The sequence below is a fragment of the Diplotaxodon limnothrissa genome, linkage group LG19 (genome assembly GCF_057381915.1).
Source record: "Diplotaxodon limnothrissa isolate DT_005_m linkage group LG19, D_limnothrissa_male_GT1.1, whole genome shotgun sequence".
Lineage (NCBI taxonomy): Eukaryota > Metazoa > Chordata > Actinopteri > Cichliformes > Cichlidae > Diplotaxodon > Diplotaxodon limnothrissa.
In genome coordinates this window covers 9,369,154-9,390,942 of record NC_140614.1, presented here as the reverse complement: position 1 = coordinate 9,390,942, position 21,789 = coordinate 9,369,154, and the positions used below count along the sequence as shown (strand labels likewise).

General features: G+C 41.2%; 1 protein-coding gene across 3 annotated transcripts; it reads right to left on the bottom strand.

The window, feature by feature from the left end:
• Positions 1-2: 2 nt before the first annotated feature.
• rab3gap2 (RAB3 GTPase activating protein subunit 2 (non-catalytic)) lies at positions 3-20,760 on the bottom strand. 3 transcript variants are annotated; one of them, XM_085342406.1, is made up of 35 exons: positions 20,489-20,760; positions 16,789-16,880; positions 15,976-16,093; positions 15,171-15,252; positions 14,665-14,712; positions 14,505-14,580; positions 14,120-14,221; positions 13,847-13,946; positions 12,426-12,524; positions 11,914-12,062; positions 11,732-11,811; positions 11,088-11,180; positions 10,842-10,981; positions 9,747-9,942; positions 9,504-9,647; positions 8,251-8,333; positions 8,093-8,157; positions 7,569-7,659; positions 7,335-7,456; positions 7,020-7,230; positions 6,834-6,931; positions 6,283-6,391; positions 5,866-6,026; positions 5,595-5,769; positions 5,086-5,262; positions 4,326-4,432; positions 3,876-3,942; positions 3,699-3,769; positions 3,565-3,600; positions 3,317-3,445; positions 2,625-2,840; positions 2,085-2,174; positions 1,783-1,989; positions 1,448-1,612; positions 3-547 (listed from the first exon to the last, which is right to left on the bottom strand). In XM_085342406.1, the coding sequence occupies exons 1-35, from the start codon at positions 20,595-20,597 to the stop codon at positions 395-397; spliced, it is 4,161 nt and encodes a 1,386-aa protein (XP_085198532.1). In that variant the 5' UTR covers positions 20,598-20,760; the 3' UTR covers positions 3-394. The 3 variants fall into 3 exon arrangements, with proteins under 3 accessions (XP_085198532.1, XP_085198533.1, XP_085198531.1); XM_085342407.1 differs by having other exon boundaries at positions 3,371-3,445; XM_085342405.1 differs by having other exon boundaries at positions 5,595-6,026.
• Between the last annotated feature and the right edge of the window lie 1,029 nt (positions 20,761-21,789).

Genomic DNA, 21,789 nt, shown 5'->3' with positions numbered 1-21,789 from the left:
GCTTTAAGAAGCATCTTTATTCTGCATGGGAGCAGCTGGTGTACAGGCACAGCTATTAAAGTTCAGTCTGCATATATAAATAAAAAATCAGGTCCATTTTTCTTGCTAATACATTTCTGATCTGTGAAGAAGAGGAGTCGTCATCTGACACGGCACACAGGGTGTCTGACTTTAACGTGAGTACTAACACAAATATTTAATCTCATTTGTTGTCACATGCAGGGAAATAAGATGGATTAAAAAAAACAATTAAAAGCCTCTGAATCCATCGTGTTTAACACCACCTATGATTACTGAGCAGAACAACAAAACCTCCAAACGGGGGTGAGAAAGTTCTTTATCCTCTTCCTCTCTGACAGTCTCTCACATTCCAACTATCTGCAGCATCTTCCCCTCAGTCCTCCGTGGTGAGGACCTCTACGGCCTCCAGCAGGTGGAGGGCCAGACTGTACTGAGCGTGGTTCTCCGGCAGTATCTCGATCAGACGACCGACCAGCCGGCTGGTCTGGGGCAGCGGGATCTGGGGACACCGCAGCTCACGTGGGTCCTGCAAAATAAACCACACTTCCAGTTAAAAATGACCAGATGATTTATTTAAACTACATTACACGTCCTGGCTGAGGGGCAGCACTTGCAGCGACCAGTTCCCCCCCTTTCTAATTTATTACAGTCTCACCAATGATTTCAGTCAGTTTTTATATCTGTAAGTAATAATAAATCAGCCCATTCTCACTCCCAGGATTTTAATTTGTGCTGCTTTTATCTAATTCTAAATTCAGACAAAACTGACATCATTGCACCAATTTCAGAAAGAGCAGCTCACAGGGCACGGTCTGCTCATTGGAGAAACCCAATCTTCTAGCGTCATTGTGAACTGACTCACTCTCAAACCACCAGTTCTTGCTCCCTAAACCAAACCAGCAGGAACTGGATATAACTGAACTGAAGTGTAACGTTTTTGAGATCATTTAAATTCTATTAAAAAGTTTTTTAATACGCCTTAAATTTAACCTATTGTGATTTTTTAATACGCCTAAAATTTAACCTATTGTGATTTTTTAATACGCCTTAAATTTAACCTATTGTGATTTTAATGGCTAATTATTCATGTTGGACACTCATGACTGTACCAACTTGAGCAAAAGTTAAACAATTTCATGTTATAACAGAGAATCTGTCACTGTGAACAGAACTCAGCAATGACTACATTTTAAAGAAACAAAAAGGAGAAACTGCGGTGCCAGATTCAGTTGAGCAATAGAAAAAAACAACAACACATTGGCTCTTTGGGGACACCAAAGGTTCCTATTTGTTTCTGAAAACACATAAATGTAGAGTTCAAAGACTCTTACCCTGTATGTACACTCAACTATGCACTCTAGTTCTCCAAGCACTACTTGCAAATAACCCTTTAGGAAAAGAGCAGGCTGTAGTGTTGGGATCTCACCATCGCCTTCAGCCACGTGCAGAGGGTGGGGGGCAGGCGGGCCAGCAGCTCCATGGCAGCCTGCGTCTGGTTCTGGCTGTGGAGAAGCGAGTAGCTCAGCCTCTGACCTGTCAGCACCAACAACTGGGAGCCCAAAACATCCTTATCTTCCACCTCTAACATCACCTGAGGACGGGGATATTAATTGCTTTAAGATTTAAGTTTTCGTGATCTACGGTTTGTGGCTACAAATGTCTTCAGATAACCACACCTAACCAATACCTAAACCAAGTAGTCTTAGTGCCTAAAGTGAGTTTAAGCAAGTTTTCGTGATCTACAAGGAAACAGTTTCCAACCTCTTCTGCCCGAAGATCCAGTCCTTGGCTGTAGAGCTCGCAGACGAGATGCCGCCGCAGGATGTCTGGGTTGACCTGCAGCAGAGAGCCGAGCTCTAAACACAGCGAGGGCCACCACTCGGCTTTGGGTCCGCTTGAAGGAAGTGGAGCGGAGCTAGTGGGATCATCTATAGCCTGAACCCAACCGGTCAGCACCCGCAGGAGGAACTGAAACAGAGGACAAAGTGGAACAGCAGGAGATCAAGCGATGGGTGTGGAACATCATTGTCCAATTACTGTCTGCATTTTGTTCCACCTCTTACCTCCTGTCGCACAGAGACCAAACCTGGGTCCATGTCTCCGCTGGGCATCAGCTGGATGGTCGTCAGGTCTCTGAAGAAAGCATTCTTACCCTGCAAACACACATGTGACACAAATAGATAAACATTAGAAATGTCGGCTGGTATCATTTGTGATCTGTATCTGCCAGCACCGGAGTACCATCAACTGCATTTTTCCTAATGGCAACTTAAGACTGGCTACAAAACATGAATCGACCCGTACAGCCTGGATTTGGATTTACAGAAAGGTGATTTGTTTATATAACTCTGGTTTACATTGTATTAATGCTTAAACGTTTGCATCATTAAGGATGAGGCCGTTGGAACTGTCAGGTCACTGTGGTGGTCAGCTGTCTGCTGTCTCTTCAACTCCCCTAACGTCTAACTAAAAGAAACATGGAGGTGGCTTTACGGAGACTTCAGAACCTCCAGTGGGTGACGGATGGATTCAAATGCAGCAGTGAGTGTCCCTCCATGTCTACGTTTTTGTTCTAAACTTTGGCAGAGTGTCGATCTCCTCACCTTGCTATCAAAAAGGCTGAATGGTTTGACCTTGACACTGAAGGTCATAGCAGCATGTAGCAGGGATGCTAACAGGCAGTGGTGCTGGACCAGCGGGTAGTGAACACCTCTTTGCTCCAGGGCAAGTTCAGCAATGGAAGCTGGGCCCTCGGCTCCAGACCACGCCTCCTCGATGGACAACTCTGGGGCAGAAACCTCCTCCACCGCCGAGTCCGCCTGCACGGAAAAGGAAAATACAGCTAATGAGAGGATTCATTTTCCAATTTATATTAAACACTATTATACATATTCATTAAGAAAAAAAGATCTTGTAGAAAAACCAAAGATATGATTTTATTTTATTCCTAATGCTTACTTTTCAAGCAATTTATTTGATATTTTCAGCAAGAGTGTTCTTCACTACTGCAAGAGTACAGCAGTCATGCAGGTTTTATGTGAATGGCAAGAACAGGAAGAAGTCCTTTTCACACATGCATAGAATAAATCAGGTCTCTGGTGCAGTGTGGGCAGTGTGGGTGGTATTAGTAGCTCTTTTGATCAGGCAGCAGGTGGAAAAAAAACTAACTAGAAATGCTTTCCCATTATATTAGACTAAAATCCCATTTCTATAAACTTCCTACTGTTGTCGTTCAGTGTTTCACTGCCATGCTAACCACTCTCCATGCTATCACTCTGCTGTCTCCTTTACTTACATAAAACTTCATAAAAGAAAAAAGGCACTGATTCCTAACCAACACTCCAGTCACCTCCATGAGGATATTCAGCAGCTGGACGCAGCAGCCCAGGAAGGACGTCATCGCTTTGTCTCCCATCCCGACATCCTGCACAAAAATTCACAGATCTTTAGTACATGCTTTAAATCTGAATATTTGTATGGACTAATATATTTACCGGCAAATAAACATTTTGAATAGAATTGGTGCTGAAATGTAACTCTTACCCGTCGACACAAGCGATCTTTGGGTGCTTTCCCCACCTGTTTCAAAATAAATCAATAAAATAAGAGATTTAATTCTGTACAAAGTCCCGACACAGTGACAGAGCTCAACTCGACTCATTATGACCAGAACTTACTTTCTCCATGAGAAAGGTTGCTGCTGAGAGACGCTTGGCAATGAATGTGCTCCACATCATTGTACAAACACCTGTGAGGAGTTAAGACATGCTGACTACCGGGGAGGTACTGTCTTCTAAAGCATGCATTGTATTATTGGATCAATAAAACAGACCGAAAGCCAGTGTGGTACTCACCTTGCTGAATATGAGGACTGGAGACCATCTTCAAATGTTCCACAGACCAGCAGAGATATCGACCCTCCTATGAAGAGAAGCAGGTGTGAGATCAGACTGCAGAACTCTTCAGGTCTTTATGAAAATCTGAAAGTTTGCACTTTCTACTATTAAATACAGTATGTGTTAGTTTGCGCACAGATAGAAGATTTACAATGCTGCACCAAACCTCAAGTAAATTTAGCTAATCTTCCCTTCAAGTCTGTCTGCTGCTGCTACATTTTCACCAGTGTTGGCTGTGAGTGATCTAAGCATAGCAGCAGGTTTTGAAATGGTGTAGAAGAGCACAAGGAGACAACCTTGGAAGAGACGTATGCTAATGCTAAATCTGGGAAAGCTTTTTCCTTCTTATGGGTGGAGACGTGTGACTTTGTGATAACGCGTTGTGTGCGTGCTTGTGTATTTGCACACCTCTGGGTCTTTGTTCCACTGCACCACATACTCCCAGCAGCAGTGGGCGAAGAGAAAATCAGGTGAGAGAGAGTGTGGGAACCGCTGGCATACCGCTAACAGCAACTCTGAAAAACACGGAAGAAAACAGAGGCTGATTTGGATTCAGGCTCCATGAAACAATGTGTACTGCAGAACAGGAAATATGACTAATTTGCCTGTCTTCAGCTTACTGTGATTATTTGATCATTAACCAAACCTTGATCATTATGAATAAATACCATACAATGCTATTGTCTTCTGTTAGCCAAAGAGAACTGTCACACTGCACATTAACTGTAGAGAGATCTTTCTATACAAATGTCCAATTTCTACTTTCAATATTCTTGGGCTTTAGCAGACTCATGTGCCCAGCTAGAGTCCAAAATATTTATAGCAATAGACAGTTTTAATTTGATGATCATTGGTTTGACTGTGGTCTATAGGTTGGATGCTTTTAGGTGACCAGACTAGCATTGAGAACAAGCTTACGTTTAATAAGAAAGTTCATAGTGTCATCTGCATAAAAACATATATTACTGATACAGAGGTCCAAAAATAGGCTAAGTAATCGATTTCCATTATTTTACTTTTTGTCTTTTTGAATTTGATTTTTTTTAAATCACCACAAACAACAACACAGCTGACGCCACATTATTCTAGGATTTTCAAGTTAAACTATATCTCAAAATTGCCCAGAAAGACTAACATACCGAACGTGTGTTAATGCCTCAGTCCTCACCTGCTGTCCTGTCTGTGTCCTCTTGGCTTTTCTCCTGCTCATGTCTTTCTTCTTCGTCTCTCTGCTCCACATTGTCATCTGCTTCTTTATTTCCCCTTTTCTGGAGGATTTCCTTGAGCCGCTCTGGGGAAATGTCTTGTCTAAACACCCACTTAGAGACGCTGTCGGCAATACCGCCTGAAACAGACAAAAGCAAACGTTGAATGTATTTGAAATTACTAACTAGGCTTTGGCCAGGCAGTGTATTTGAATGGGTTGTGGCAGTTGTTCCAGATTCCCACACTCCAAAGAAGAATGCAGCCATCAGGGGAAAACTATGGTCAATATCATCAAGACACTGAATTCATGGAGAGAAGAAGTCAATAAAAACAAGGAGTAACTGAGGAGAGAACAGCGATACAGTGCATTTGAATACATTTATGAAGTGAGGAAAAACCAAGAAAAGAAACATGACAAGTAAAAAATGAACTCATACAGCTTGAAGTCTCCCTGAACTTATTTTTCTCTACCTGTGCCTCCCTCCAACAATGTTTTAATAGAGCACTGAACTGTAGCGCCCCCCGTTGCTCCTGGTGGAGGAGGCACCAACAGCAGAGTCTGCAGCACCAGCACGTCTTCCAGCTGGCGAACACACACCACCCACTGCTCCAACTCCAGTGACACTGCCTCCCACTCTGACTGAAACTGACACACACACATTAGTGTTGGTTGATTTTTAAAGGGGGTTATGTTCCTATTTTTTTGCTTAAGACAGTCCTCAAATGCATGACGCCTCTCTACCTTGCTATCAGCTCGGCTTGTGATGCTAGCTTTAGCAGCACGGTGAGCAACCAGTGCAGCCAGCAGGGCAGCGGCAGTGTTGTGGGACTGAACACATGTAGTGCGGACTTGCTGCCACCAGGGGGAGATTGACTGTGTGTCCCATGACTCCTCGACTGCACCTAAACGGAGGGAGAGAAAAAGAAGAGGCCACTCTTATTCTACTTATTCTTCTTTTCCAGTCTGACGGTTACTTCTTGAGGTTCACATTTCTTTCGATTTCTTGTTGTCCAACTGAAGAAAACCACCAGAGCACCAACCAACATCAGCACATCTAACATCAGAAACATCAGATGAATTAGCCCTTCAACCATTAACATATAGAGTTGTATTATTTAGCCTCGCGAACTACACAAACACGACAAGCCTTACAGGTACCTTTCATATCGCTGAGGGCGACAAGTAGTCTGTGGAGGTTTCGAACATTTTCCTCTGGTTTCTGTAGCAACTCCTTCTCCCGATGCAACCACACACTCAACAGCAAAGACTGACAGAAACAGGAAGTATGAACTGAATTAATTACTGATATTTGTTCAAAGACCTATTTGGAGTATATTATACACCCTAATTTCATGTGAGAACATATCAGGCTCCAGACACGCTGGGTAGACTTACGCAGGGCAGATAATGAAGTCTGCGTTCTTTCACTCATTAACAGTAAATACTGAATACTGACATCACAATATAAAGTGACCATTACTGAATAAATTACACACCAGTGGGTTGTGGTTCATCTCTGGCAAAGATTTAAAAAGCCTCATATCAGTATTATGTATGTATCATACAGTAAAAAATTAAAAAGATATGCAATTCTATATAAAATTGTATGCACTGTATAAGATTTGTAAGATTTCTCTCAACAGCAGCTACACATCCTGTCACATCCTGATCCCACCTTTCACCCATTCTCCCCCCCCGCCCCCGCTTACCAGAAGCTGCTGTGGGCTGATGCCGGCCTGCTGTAGTGTGTAACAAACTTTATGGAGTGGACTTTTTCCACACAGACAACTCCAGAACAAGAAGTTTCCTGCAAATGACAAACAGGAAAAGTACTCAGTCTGAGTTTTGATTGAGTGTAACAGCATTAATGTGCCTACTTATGTTGCCTGCCTTACCCAACTGGTTCCATTCAGTTTCAGACCTACGGATCACCTTAACCTCCTCATCCTCTGTGCACTCCAACTGGGAGAGAAAAGCCTGAGCAGGCAGGGGGGAGTCAGGCGAATCCTGGGCAAACGAAACACTGGGTCTTGGTGTGAACTGGGCATAGCGCTGCAAGGTCGGTGCAACACGGGACAATTCCTCCTCTATGCCTTCAAGGGAGTCCTGCAAGGATGGAAGAAAGAAATACTGGAATAGCACCGAGGTTTCAGCTCACCACCTCTAAAGAAGCTCTTAATTTCTTTAAATCTCTGTGTGTGTGTTCTCACATTTTCAGCGGTTTCCTCGACATCTGCGGCAGAATGCAGTTGCTGGATGTCTGTGTAGAGCTGCAGTAGTTTGAGCTGTGATGAGCAGAGCTGAAGCAACTCAGCATCCACTTCCCCAGGCTCTGAAGTGCAGAAACAAAAGGAGAAACAAGCTCAGGGTGATTATGAGATACAAGTTCCTGACACTTTTTTCTTTCATATTACATTTCTTTCATCAGTAAACGTATTCTTTACCTTGCCGTTTCAAAGTGTCATCTAAGGCACGTGTGATGTTAACAAGACAAGAGACAGGAGTGTTTTTATTTGACAGAAGAGACTCCAGTGCCTGAAAGAAAATGGAGACACTGAAATTCATATGACATCATATTCAACTGACAAAAAGAGTTTTAAGTGAATAATGGCAGCAGTGGTGTTCAGTTCGGTTGCAACCACAATTTAAAATCACCTGGAAAATAAAGGCTATTTACATATAGGGCCAGTGTGCCCAAGAAGACTTGAACAGGGGCCCAGGATTGAGCTGCTGGACCAATCAGGGCTGTTCAAGTATTTGAAAAGATAAATTACTTGGGTTCCTGTCCCATGTGAAAGAAAAGTAAAAGTTGCTTCATCATTCTTAGACTTAACAGACTTTTAATTTTAATCTCTTTTTCAATTTATATTTAGTTTTCAGTTGCAGGTTGGTTAGATTTAGGAGAAGTCTGTAATTAGAGTAAAACAGGGCCATTTAAAACAATAACCACATCAGATTTTGGTCGTACCTGCTTCTTAACTGCAGGGTGTTTGATATCTAGTACGATGCTTCTGGCTTCACTCTCCAATATATCTAAAGGAACACAGAGTCATTAATAATATAATACTGTATAACACATGAAATATATTTGAACATGAAACCTGACATCTCTCGTCATGCACTTACCAAGCTCAATGTCTCGGCTCCTTAGTAGGGTAGTGAGTTTCTTTACCAGGTGCATATCTTTGGCTCGCTCGCTCTTCTTATCACTGAAGTGAAAAAGACAGAAAGATGGAGTTAGAGGGGACTTTTGCTGCCGTCGTGCAGTAGGTTTTTTGTTTGTGCCTTTTGGAGATTTTTTAAGGCAATTATCTGACAATAATAATAATAATAATAATAATAATAACTTTATAAACCTCCACAGAGCATGCCTGCCTAATATCTTGAGGGAGGTTGTTCCACAGAAACGGGGCAGGGAAAGAAAAGGCACGCTCTCCAATTGTCTTTTTTCTGGCTCTAGGAACCTTTAGAAGGCCAGAGTCCTGAGATCATAGAGCACAGGATGGAACATAAAGGTGTAAAAGGTCGGAGAGGTATGAAGGTGCCGTTTAAAGCCTTGTAGGTGAGCAGCAGGACCTTAAAATCTGCTCGAACCTGACAAGGTAGCCAATGAAGAGATCTTAGTACAGGGGTAATGCGCTCAAATTTCCCAGATCATGTTAAAATGCGAGCAGCTGCATTTTGCAGCTGTAGACCTCTAAAACTTTTCTTTGGTAGCCCAGAAAGAAGAGCATTACAATAATCTATACGTGAAGACACAAACGCATGGACAAGAACGCCTGCAGTGTTTCTTAACAAAACTTGTCTGATTCTGCTATGTTCCTCAAATGACAAAGGCGGTCTTTGTTATCTCTTTTACACGAGACTCGAAGGAGAGCACCATGTCGGACCACACGCCCATATTTCTCACCGTTTGGTTATGTGTACCAATAACCTGTCAAAGGAGTTTTTTCTGTGAGTAAAATTCACAGATTTTACCTGGATGTTACTTAACAATAATTAGCACGTATCCAAAGCCAGTCATTTACATAGCAAACATAGCCACACAACATATTCTGGGGTACCAAAACAAAACCAGCGGTCAGTTCAGAAAGTCCGTCTTTACAGCTGAAGCGTACAGAATGATCATTCAACCTGTGGGAATCCTATGACAAGAAGTGATTTTTTTGAACCTCACAGAACCAGGAAGTTGCAGCTCTTCAGATCCAACCTAATGTCAAATATTCATGACTCTTTGTGTCAGATTTAAGAGTTTTTAAAGGTGGGGAAAATCTGACCTAAGAAAGTGGGCAAGACTCTGCAAAATTGATTTTTTCACTGCACCTGCATTCATTTTAAACACCTACATGACAGCCTGTCCTTTTAGTCTGCGTACAAACCTGAGAGCCAGGTGGAAGGGAATGTTCACGGTCCTCAGAACTCCTGTGATTGGATCAAGCAGACACACCTGCTGTGTGTGGAGCTGCCAACCCTGACTGGTCACACTGTTCACCCCCATCAGACGGTAACCAGCATACAGCAACCTGCAACACCGTACAAGCATATATTTTGTTATATTCCAACTTCAGGATCAAATGAGATTCTTCTTCAGTAAGAAAATGTGGGAGCTTCACGGTGTGTACCTGCAATGTTTGCCTACAGTGAAAGCTCCGACCCGAGGCCCCTGTTGCATTGCCCAAACCTCCAGGATCCCCCTACGAGGGGCGTAGATGACGAGGAACAGAGCGTGGCGTCTGGGGAGGGACGCCGAGGGGGATAAATCCCGCTCGCTACGCTCCTCTGGAACCTGCAGCCAACCCAACTGGGCATCTCTGTAACCTGGAGATAAATGTATGATTGGGACATTGTTAAGATTTTATTAATAATGACACAGGCCGAAGAAGGAATCATAGTAAAAATAAACATTACAGTGTTTAGGGCAACTCCTGCTACACTGGAAAGCTCTTTAATTAATTATTTTTAAAGTGGCCCCAGCTAGAAAAGCAGCATAAGATTAAACATAAATCTATGAAAACAAAAAGGAAACATCTTCATCTGATCACCTGTACAAAGATTAGATTATAAGATTTTAAATTGGGCTGTGACATTTTTAATGTATAAAATACCTGATCTACAGACCTATTTTAATATCATACTGAAATTATAAATGCAATGAGATAGAGCTGCATTTCTAGCCCATCTAATGATGCTCAATTTCTCTGGCAACATTCAGATAGTAGGTTAAGAATTAGGTGTTCACAACATGAATGCATCGATCCATCCTGCCTTTTATCAAAGGTTCAGGCTGCTGATGCTGGTGTATTGCTGTAGGGATGGTTTTTTTGGCATAATTTGGGCTCCTTAGTACCAACTGGTCATCAACTGATTATTGTTGATGACCATGTCCATTACATCCTTTATGACCACAGTGTACCCATCTTCTAATGGCTGCTGCAGCAGGAAGTGTCAAAGCTCAAATCATCATTTTAAACTGATTGCTTGAGCATGACAGTGAGTTCACTGTACTCAAATAGCCTCCACAGTGACCAGATCTCAGCCCAAAAGAGCAACTTGGACATGTCGTGGAACAGGAGGTTTGCATCATGGGTGCACAGGCCACACATCTGCAGTAAATGTGCGACACTATCCTGCCAATATGGAACAAATTTCTGTATGTGTTTCTATTACATATGTGTGTCACTCACAACGAGTTGTTCTTCCACGTGTTTACACCTCACCTTTCCACATGCGAATGGCGATGCCCCTGGCCAAGTCCAGCAGTGTGACTCGGCCAAAGTCATCAGTCACTCCAGCCAGCATGTTGCACGGGGACAGACATATCGACTCGCCATGCCGCCGAGAGTCTGGGAGACCAAATCTGCAAAGGAGAGCAGCAAGTGTGCTGAGGTCAGGTTAGGTTTTCAGTCTCAACAGCACACAGTCGACGACGACTGGATTTGTGTTTTAGATGTCCCAGTTCGTACCTGATACTTAAAGGGGTGGCAGGCTCCACCTTGGGCTTCTGTTTCTGGGGAGCCTCCTCTTCGTTCTTGTTTTTGTTCCATCCCAACCACCCGCTGAGAGGGAAATGACAAGTGACGATAGAAAAAATAGAAAGAGGAAAAAGAAAAAGCGAGTGAGAAACAGTAAGGAGGAAACTTCAAACACAGATCTTCCGTCTCCAGATGCTTTCCAGCACACTGACCCCTGACTTTGGCTTGGAAACAACTTCTCCACTGGATGAGGCATTTGTCTTTGCCGCCTGTGCACTTATGCCCTGTGCTTTGATACAAGCCTCCAAAAACTATCCATTTGTCGGATCATTTTATTGGAGCCCAAAGACTCTGGACCGTTTTTGACTTAGTTGTGTCTAAGTATTTGTTTGCTTACAAGAATAATGAACTTGGATTTAAAGTTAATGAGCACAATGAAGAGTTTAAATTATATTTATGTCACAGCTTAAACATATAGCTGCATAGCAATTGTACAACAGTGGAAATCATCACTGTATGATCTAGGAAAATAAAAATGTAAAAAAAATTAAAATAGGACAGAGAACCTAAGCTTGGGGAACACCATGTGATTGGGCTTCACACACACACACACACACACACACACACACACACACCTGGCAGCACTGAAGAGGGCTGAGGTGAGTTTACTGGCCACTGCCATAGCCACGTGGGACAGCAGAGGCTGAGAGCTCCCCTATATACAGTTAGGGACACAAGGAAAAGCAGATTTTTTGTTAATTTTTGAACTGCAGGCGATTATAGTCATGATACATACCCATTTTGAAAATATAATTACCTCTATAGCATAGTAAAAGCCCGTGTATGGCCCAGATCCTACAGTGACATACTGGCTCATGGCGGGGGGGCTGCCTTTGACTGAGGCGTTGAATCCTCCCAGGATAGATGCGTTCTTCATTTGATCAAAGACACACAGTGTCATGATGCCTAAAAGCAGAAGAGTTACTTACTGTCATCTGGATCAATCATAAAGATAAATCTGTAGACTCTCCATCTGAATTTATCACTTTAAGAGTAAATATCTCAGTTGAAATATGTAAAGGTGAATAATATATCCGTCAGATGGATAGAGTCTTTTTTGACTAACACTGGTTAGTGTTATCTCTCCAGTTCTATTTGCTCTACTAAAATGAATGAAGGGCTAATTCATCTGATGTTGTAAATGTGAATGACACAGTCGCATCTGCAGATCCAAAACATTATGATGTTTAATATCATAAGTTAATCCATTATGCAGCAGCCAACCACCAGCATGAATTATCAGTGGAAAGCTCTCAAACAGACTCTTACCCACGCTGCTGTGGTCCACAATGGTGTCCATTTCCTGCAGACCCCACTTCTTATAGGCCAGAGGAGGAGGCTGGATCACATCATTACCTGCTGCTGCAGCTGATCAAAAGGAGGTTAAGTTAGTAAGAAGCAACAACTTTAATAAAACAGTATTTTTTTATTATCTATTAGTCAACTTTAACTCTACTAAGGTCTAAACAGGGTTTGTCTTGGGTCACACAGAGTATTCAGAGTTATTATAGGAGCAGACAACAAACACACAGAGCACTAGATCAAATGCTGCTGAAGCTTGGCTCCCCAGATAGCAAACACATCTGGACCTGACCTGGGGCCACTTTTGGTTCTAGCAAATGTAGGCCCAGGCTTCACTGAAACGTCACCTGATATTTGGCCCATGAGAGGCAGACCTGTGGGTGTGTTTAAGCAGCCAAACAGACACTAAATCAAGGCCAAATACGGCCCAAAGAAAACTGCAGATGTGGGCCACGTTTGGGCCAAACACTCATTGTTATCTGGGTACTACGCTCCAAACTAAACTCCAATACTTCAGGTGATTGTGTTTGTGGGGTGTGTGGGGTGTGTGGGGTTTGTGGGGTTGGGGTTCTGTATAAGTAGGTTGGTTTCACCTTAGTACCTGAATGCTTTGTGGCAAACACTTTCCAGCCAGCAAGCAAGTGAAAAACATCTTCTGTTAACACACTGCAAACAGTACTGAGAGATTATGCATGTTTTGTTTTTTTCAGCTCAGTTTTGGCTTTTGAGGGGTTAACTACAATTGTAAGCACGCTAATCCACATACAGTCAGGCTGACAAGTCTGTTGCCTCCCTGTGCAGGAAGGGAGAAAGTTTTCCTCATATGTGTTGCAACTTCTCACCAAAGTGTCTGACTTACTTAGGAGAGCCACTTTATATATTATATATTTCACACTGACTATATTAACAGTGGCCATATACATTTGGGGACTCACTGTGGCATGTAATTTATTTATTTTAAAATCTATTTGCAAGTACGTTCAGTTTACTTGCTGAGCAATTTTGAAAGTTCAGGCACTGCTAACCAGCTAGCTCTGGTCCATCCTTTGATATCATTTTGTGGATCCCTCATTCTGTGATTGGCAATCTTTCTTCATCTCTGGTGGATCACTAACCAGAACCTGGAGAACCACCTTGTAGAAAGTGCAGAGCAGAAAAAGGACTACCAGCTGCAGTCCAAGATGATAAAGTTGGAAGATATCTGACTTTAGATGAGAGTATCTCCAAAGGGGCAGCTGAATATAATGTTCAGGGGGGCATGCTATATACCCTATTATAAATGCAAATAGATGTGGCCATTTTTTTGTGCACACACACTGCTGCCACAAACACAAACTAAATGTCTGACTGAACTTTCTTCCTACAAAGACATAGAGAAGCAGCCGTACCTCTTGCCGCCTGATTCCTGCAGGCCCGCAGAGACTGAAAGAGGCTGAATCCATCTATGGTGACCATTGCAGCAGAGTAGAGGATGCTCAGCTCCTCGTGCTGCAGACAAAAAATAAAATCAACAATCAACATTAGCTCACAGATCAGGATTATAATCTTCATGCTCAATGACAATCACACAACTGAAACAGACTGTCACTTTGATTTTGAATATGAATATAATCCTCACACACACCTCTCTGAATTTGAAGAGTGCTTCAGGTGTGTGTTACCTGCTCAGTTACTCCAGGGTGGCGAGGGATCTCGTAAGTGCGACACTTGAGCCTCAGTACCGGGTCCTCGTGTAGCAGCTGGGCAAGGAGCAGAACGCCGCTCTGATGGGACACAATTGATAGTCAGGGCTGGGTGAAAACACATCAACATTTAAAAAATATATCAATGTCATTCTAGCAGAAAATTAAACCATGCATGATTTTTTAAATCAGTACAGATTGATTCTGCTTTACCTAAAAAGTTTTAGCAAAGTAGTGCCAATGTTTGCAACTTTGCACTCTGATTTGAGCAAAACTGCTCTGCATGAAGGGAGAGACAGTCACATCACACTTTCTTGTCTATAATTCAAAGAATTATTGAAGACGTTATAGATTAAAAAGGTACCTCAGTGTAGAAACGGACATAACCAGATGTAAAACCCACGACTACACATGTCCAGTCAGGCCGCCCAGTGGAGCTCCTGAAAAATGTATTGAGACATGAAGTGAAGATAAACACACACAAGCACTTCCCCTCATTTAGTTCACAGATAAATAAATCTCACCTCTTCTGACTTGCCAAGGGAATACAAATGGTGCTGCTCACACACTCTCTATGAGGAAACAGAAATCAGACTTAGAGTCATGTCACATATATTTGATGTATTTACATTCTAGCTAAGGTTTTTAATTATCATAATTTTTAATGTATTAATTGTGTTTTGCCTTCTGATAAACTGTCAACTTCTTATTTAATTTCTTCTTGTAAAACAGCAACGTAGCCAGTCTGAAAAATTAGGTCAAAAACTGCAGTTCCTCTAACGGCCACTTGAGACTTTCATGTTTAAACCCAGTACAAAAAACTGTTTTGGTTTCTATAGCTGAATTCCTACATTCATCAAAACTGTAGGGGTGTCATTTTAGTAAAGGTCCACTTTTTAAACTGAACTAAGGATAACTGATCTGTCTCACTTCCATCCTCCAATTCAATCACCTGGATAATTCGCCAACAGGAGCCATTATCAACCTTTTCCACAATGACTGTGGGTAAGTTAACATATTGTTTTCTCACCCTTCCTCAGTGCTAAGAGTTCCAGTCCAAGATACTCCCAGAGTCATCTCTTCTCTGCCGCTGTCATCTGTTCGCCATTTAGCTGTAAGAATAAAGAAAGATGAGGAATACTTCATTTACTACAGTTGGGAAGCTCCTTAATTTCATTGACACAAATAAAATACGACAAGCAAGAAGAAAGGTACATAAAGCAATCAGAACCACAAACAAAGCAACTGGTTATTAAATCTAAAACCGTTAGTTCTGTCCAGGTAAACCTGGATTTGCATAAACTGGACACAAAGTAAGCAGCTACTGCTGTTGCTCAGAGGTGAAAGGTGGCACATAGCCTTTGTGACAAAGTTTGGGTTAAGCCATATATTGACCTTTATATTATTACATTGCATTCATATTATTATTATTATTATTATATTCCGATCAACTACATGCTTAGCCCTATTGTTGGGTTGGCTAAAGCAAACAATTTGTTTCTACTTTGCTTCGGGAAACACTTCTACTTCCAAGGGTAAAAGTATTACTACACCACACCACGACTAGCTAGAGGAAATTATTGGTGCTGCTCATGAGCTGCTCCTGCTTGAATTTGTGGACACTTTAGTGCCCAATAGTCTATTTGTCAACAGGCTTCTGTGAAAAAGGTAATAAATAGAAGGGTCCTAGGCCCTCCTGACATGAGGGTTAGTGGTGTCGTATGAGAGCATCTGATGAGGACATGGGATGCTTTTCCATAGTGAGACACAAAACGAACAGTATGAAAGAAAACTCCAGAGTCACATATCAGGGTGTGCGTGTCTGAGAATCTGACCTGAGAGAAAGGCCGCCTTCTGTTCACGGGCCACCACCAGCAGGTCAGCGCAGGGCGACAGGGACACGACACAGTCCTGCAGCCACGGTTCACCCTGCCCGCCAGCATCATCCGCGACCTGCAGAGCAAAGGAGATCTTCAGACCTATGCCACCTTTAGAAGTGCGCATTGAGCGCTTATATTCTAATATTATATGACATTGTAACAATAAAATGAGTGTTTGTCCTATGTCACAGCCAATGACAATATTATCAGTAGTTGATTCAAATGTAAAATAGGTCATATTTTTGAATTGCTAAAGGCTTTTTTAACGGACAATGTCTGACCACACCAACCCAACACAGAAGTCCAACACAAACTCCACACATGGACTAAAAGAAAACTAACGCTGATGTGGCTTCAGACAGGATTTTTGCAGCATCCATGCAGCATAGATGCATTACAGGTAGCAGGCTGACTGCATCTTGCTTGCTAACATTACTGCTATCAAAATCACATCTGAGTGAAAATGCTTATTAGCTTCGGTGTCAAAGACTACTAATTTTAGCCATCAGTAAATTGTGTAATGGCACAAAACATTAATGTCTGTAATAGCAAAAGTGGTGGTGGTTATCCAGCTAGCTGTAACTTCATTAACGATATTATTATATGTCATTATACGACATGCATGACACATAGCGCAGTACACTGCGCAGGTCTCATCACTGCACAGACAACTTTAAGAAAAATGACAGAATGACACATTCTTTCCCTGTAAATAAATAGACATCAACTTAAAACACCAATAATGTCACATTCCACAATGAGACAAACCTTTTTATCAGAGGTGGATTCCTCCTCTTTATTATCACCACCTTCCCATGCCGACTCCCAGTCAGAGGTGTCCCAAGACAGCTCATTATCTTCTGAGTAAGAGGCAGGAAACAAATAAATAAATAAAATAAATTTTAAAAATGGGTCAAGTTTGTGATGCTTGTACGGTGGCTAAAACAGAGTGTAGAGAAGAGATGAATGCAGTGACTAAGATAAACTCAAAAGACTCGAAATGTGTGTTGGTTTTTTGAAGCCACATGATGGAACTGCAAGTTATCAGCTAGCTAAGCTAGCAAGCTGCATTCATAGGTACCAGCTATTTAATAGCAAGTGCCAAACAAAGTATTCGAGTATGAGCTGGAGCGCAGATTTTTTTGACAGTCTGTTTGCACAATTAACTGCACAGCAAGCAAAATAATTTCTCAGGTAATTGGGCACCAAACGGACAAACATACTAAGGAGGTCCAGTCTAGGGGGTCCAATTAGCTGAGGTGAACCCTGGCAGACAGTTAGTAGCTACAGCCGCCTGAGTTAGCATCCACATGTCAAAGAAGCAAACTTTAAGCATTAATCAGAATCAGAATACTTTAATAATCCCTAAGAAATTTTTAACAAAATTTAAACATGTGAGTTATATTTATCCCTTGTATCAATGTTATAAAGGAGAAAATTAGCTATAAAAAAATCAAACCTGTTATATGCAGCAGGATGTTAACATGTTAAGTTCTGCTATACAGTTGAAAGAACTGTAAAGAAGGGGTGCAGAAGTCATAGCTGCTACATAACTTTAGCTGCTACATAACTGTGGCAGCTAAAGTTGAGCAGTCAGAAGCTCTGTGCCAAAGGGAAATGAACTAATAATATAGCAACAGCGTAAAGCTCAGAAATCAGGAGGAAATCCTGCTGCTTTACGCCTTGGCACTTCAGTGTCCCCATGACGACAGTGCGTGTGTGTCTGCAGGCATCAGTATGAAATGACGCATGAATGCAACACATCCAAGCACCCTTTCTATCTGTCCTTTCTGCTGAGCATCCTGCAGTGACACCCTCAGGGACCTCATGTGCAATGACTCACACTTAAAAAGACCTGCAGATTTCTCCTCCTCCGACTGATGGATGCAAACAACAACCTAATACCAGCAATATTTGGTGGATTAGTGAACTTGGGATAGTTGACATATAACTGTTTGCTACCTGGCGTCTAGCTACAGATTTATTGTTTGGCCAAAATAACCACATTATCACACCGAAGATTAGAGCAGGGTGATATGGCCAAAAATATTTATCACGATATATATTTGAAAATTTGCGATAACGATATAACCGACGATATAATTGATGCGAGACAAAATACAACTCCACAACATTACTAGCGCAAAAAGACAACCTTCCATTTATTTTCACTTAAACAAGAAGCTGGTTTTTATGTACATTAAAGCTTTATAAAAATGTAACAGTGCAAATGCAAATTCCTTGCTGAAAGTTTAACCAAAAGGCATTTCCAGTAGAAATGGGCTGGCATATCCTGAGCATAACCACGTATAATATGGTTATATGGTTAAAAAGAGGTGCTTTGCAACATTAAACTGCAGTGTGCAGTACGCATTTTTCGGACCATAAGGTGCACGGGATTATAAGGCACATTAAGCGAAACAAAGCAGTCAGATAAATCAAACTTTATTAAACTCATTCTTCTTGCTTCCTCCACTTCTGTACCATTGATTCATTAATGTTGAATTCTCTGGCAGCTGCTCTATTCCCATGTTGTTGCAGTATATTAATGACTAACCTCGTATTGTGGATGGATTATCTCAGTTGTTCTCCTGACTGAAGTTTGGTCCGTTTACAGCATCCTGCCATGCGATTGCATTTGTCTCTAACCATGAAGAACCTTCACGTTAACTTTTATAAGTGGAAAAGTGTTAGTGTTCGTCCTCCAGCTTCACTGTTTATGTTATGCTAACATAGCTGTGTCGCTAGCGATCACGTAGCACATCATTATATACCAGCTAGCCCAACTTCAGTAACCCTACAAACGTCACTGCTGTTTAGTTTCCTGTCTTCATTTATGTTGGAAGTGATAGCAGAGCTGTACGTTTGATTTTTTTCAGAAATCTCTCAGTCAGAACATGCAATATCATGCTTAGGTAACTAGCGAGCTAACTTCCGCTAGCTTCCTGCTAACTTCTAACTCCGTTAAATGTAATAACTTTTGTTTTCATGGATGCCTGGAAGTTAAACTTTATAGTTACACCTGGTAAAGCAGCAATGCTGATCGTTTTATTAAAGATGAAAGAATTTAGAAAGTTTTTAACTCTAAGTGATGCTGCAGTGTTGTTTGACCTGAAGAATACGGAGTTTAGGACCCAGATTACTCCCAGATTTAAGAGCATCTTAGTCCAACAAATATGACAATAACAACGGCCGCTTGCATGCTCTACCAAAAAATGTGCTTTGTTGTGTATCTGATGGACAAACACCAAACCAGTTCCACATCACGGAAGTTGCACCATTTTTACAAACCAATTCTGGTTCATCTGTTTCACTCAACAATCGGCCATGTGCGTATGAAAACAAAGGCACTGCGCATGCGCGTTTTACTCCCATTCTATCGCGATATTTCATTTTCCTATCGTTGCCTAACATTATACCGGTATTACCGTGAACGGTATAATATGGCCCAGCCCTACCGAAGATTTAGAATGATGTGATCGGCCAAAAGAACATCTCAGATGAGGCCATCCGTGCTATGAGGAAGTCTTGATACTGAGCTTAATGATCATGCTGTAATCGGCCCATGGTTCTTTTCTCAAACACTGAAATATTCTGTGTCAAAGTTATGTGTCTTGCAAATTGGTGCACAACATTTCAAATTCACTTAAACTTCACATGGTTGATAAAACACCTCCCCCAAAGTCATAACAGGAAACGAGATGTTCTATACTGTGACATACTCCTAACACTTTCACCACATCCATCTTCAGTATGGTCAGAAAGTCCTTCAGTTAAGGGACCCTCACACTTGACAATCGTAAGGTATGCCCACCCCAAATCATATCCTGTTTTTCCTTCTAGTAGTACTAAAATGTACTAACCAGACATAAAACTAACGACTGAGCCTATAAACATATCGGTAAAGTGCTTACTGAGGTCACAGATCAAATGAGCAATAGGCTCATTTTCTCATGGACATCTATACGATCAGACTTCTTTTAAAATAGAGGAGTCGCCCCCTGCTGACCACGTGGAAATAATGCAGGTTTAAGATGTTTCCTTTTCAAATTTGGAAGCTACATTCATCTTTCATATACACCCCATGTGTTTGACATCAACAGGTTGAAATATAGTAGCATTTCTGTATTGACTTCCACATAGCGGAAAAACGAAATGATGCATATAACATTGCGTGCAAAACGAGTCCAGGCCTGAATACAACCATACAAGGATTCACCTGCAAACAGCTGCAAGCTGCTTTTGATTCTGGACTCACAAAAGGCACATTAAGGCGGTGAATATTTCATTTATTCCGTTGTAACATGATAAAATTAATCAACTAACCAAAACTAGTTATGCACACTTTATCCGCATTTTCAAACCACTTTACAGCACCGAGGTCACTTTTCTAATGCTGCGAGCTGCTATCTGAGCTACTGTCACTTCGAAGCTGCAGAAGACCCCTATCCTCCTCCTGTATCGTTACCTGTTTGACTCTTCTCTTCGACTGGCTCGCTTTTCTCGTTCCGAAACAAGAAGTGCCGGACCGTTTTGAACTCTTGAAGCCGACAGAACTCAAATAAGCTGCAGGACATCCCTCTTCCGTCCCGTCCGGACCCAAGAAGACGAGAAACAGCCTGTTAGCTTTGCTGCTAACAGTCCAGTTGTGGAAGAAATGCGCCCAGTATTACACTCCTGCTATCGCGACAACTTTATGACAGCGCTGTCACAAAGAAAGGATTTTCTAAATGTCCTATACTACCCCCTAGACAAGTACAAACCACTGCCCGCCGCTCTTATTTTTCCCTAAACTTCCCACCCTCAGTCCTGATGACACATCATTAGCATAATAACACTCCACTGCTTCCGGGTTAAAGTTCCGTCACCGATTTCAGAATAAAAACAAAATAACAAAAGCTCATTTAACAAATGAGAACTCAAATATCATCACTAAAAACTCTATAATCATTAAAAGCACAAAATATTACCACAAAAATACAATAATATCATTTTTTTTTAATTTTTTTTTAATTTTTAAATTAATTTTTAAATAATTTTTTTTTATTTTAACTTTTTGCTTTTTATCCTCTACAATTTGTGAGTTTCTTCTCAGGAATTATGAGTTTTCCCGTCAGTATGTGATTCTCTTCTTTTTAATTGTTTCTAATGTGAACATGTGAATCTTATTGTGCATTTATTTTAATTTTTAAAACAAAATTGTGATTTGTTCTTGTAGATTTAACTTTTGCTTAACTTAAGCTTCTTTGAAAACTGAGCAGTTGAACTCATAACCTGATTTTTATATATATATATATATATATATAGATATATATATATATACCCATACTGACATGGACACTGCTCTGAATGCATCTAAAAACAAAAATACAAACTAACTTATTTACAGTACTGCACAAAAGTCTTGAACCCCCCATTTATTTACATTTTGTTTCAGAATAGCACGTTATTATTATACTTGACCATTTTCTGAGAAAAAGTTTGTTGTTTATTTGTTTATTAAGCCACTTAACAGTGCACTGTGAATCATTCAAGGCACCTAACTCAAGAGATGAACTCAAGAGATGAACCATTGTTGTGTCTACACATAACAGAACTAATTTTAAATCATATCTTTATCTCTATCATTTGCTACGAGGATCATGTCACAAAAACACAACATTTGTTCCTATTTCTTTAATCAAGTATACAAAATCTGACTAGAAAGCTTATCTAAGAGTTCAGGTTAGGGCTGCTCATTTGTACAAAATGCCAAATGACATACACATA

Coding starts and splice junctions, on each gene's coding strand:
- rab3gap2 (XM_085342405.1), bottom strand. CDS start 20,597: ATGTCCTGCAGCTTATTTGAGTTCTGTCGGCTTCAAGAGTTCAAAACG. Junction 16,881..20,488: donor CGAAGAGAAGAGTCAAACAG/GTAACGATACAG, acceptor CCTCTTACTCAG/AAGATAATGAGCTGTCTTGG. Junction 7,457..7,568: donor TGACACTTTGAAACGGCAAG/GTAAAGAATACG, acceptor TCTGCACTTCAG/AGCCTGGGGAAGTGGATGCT.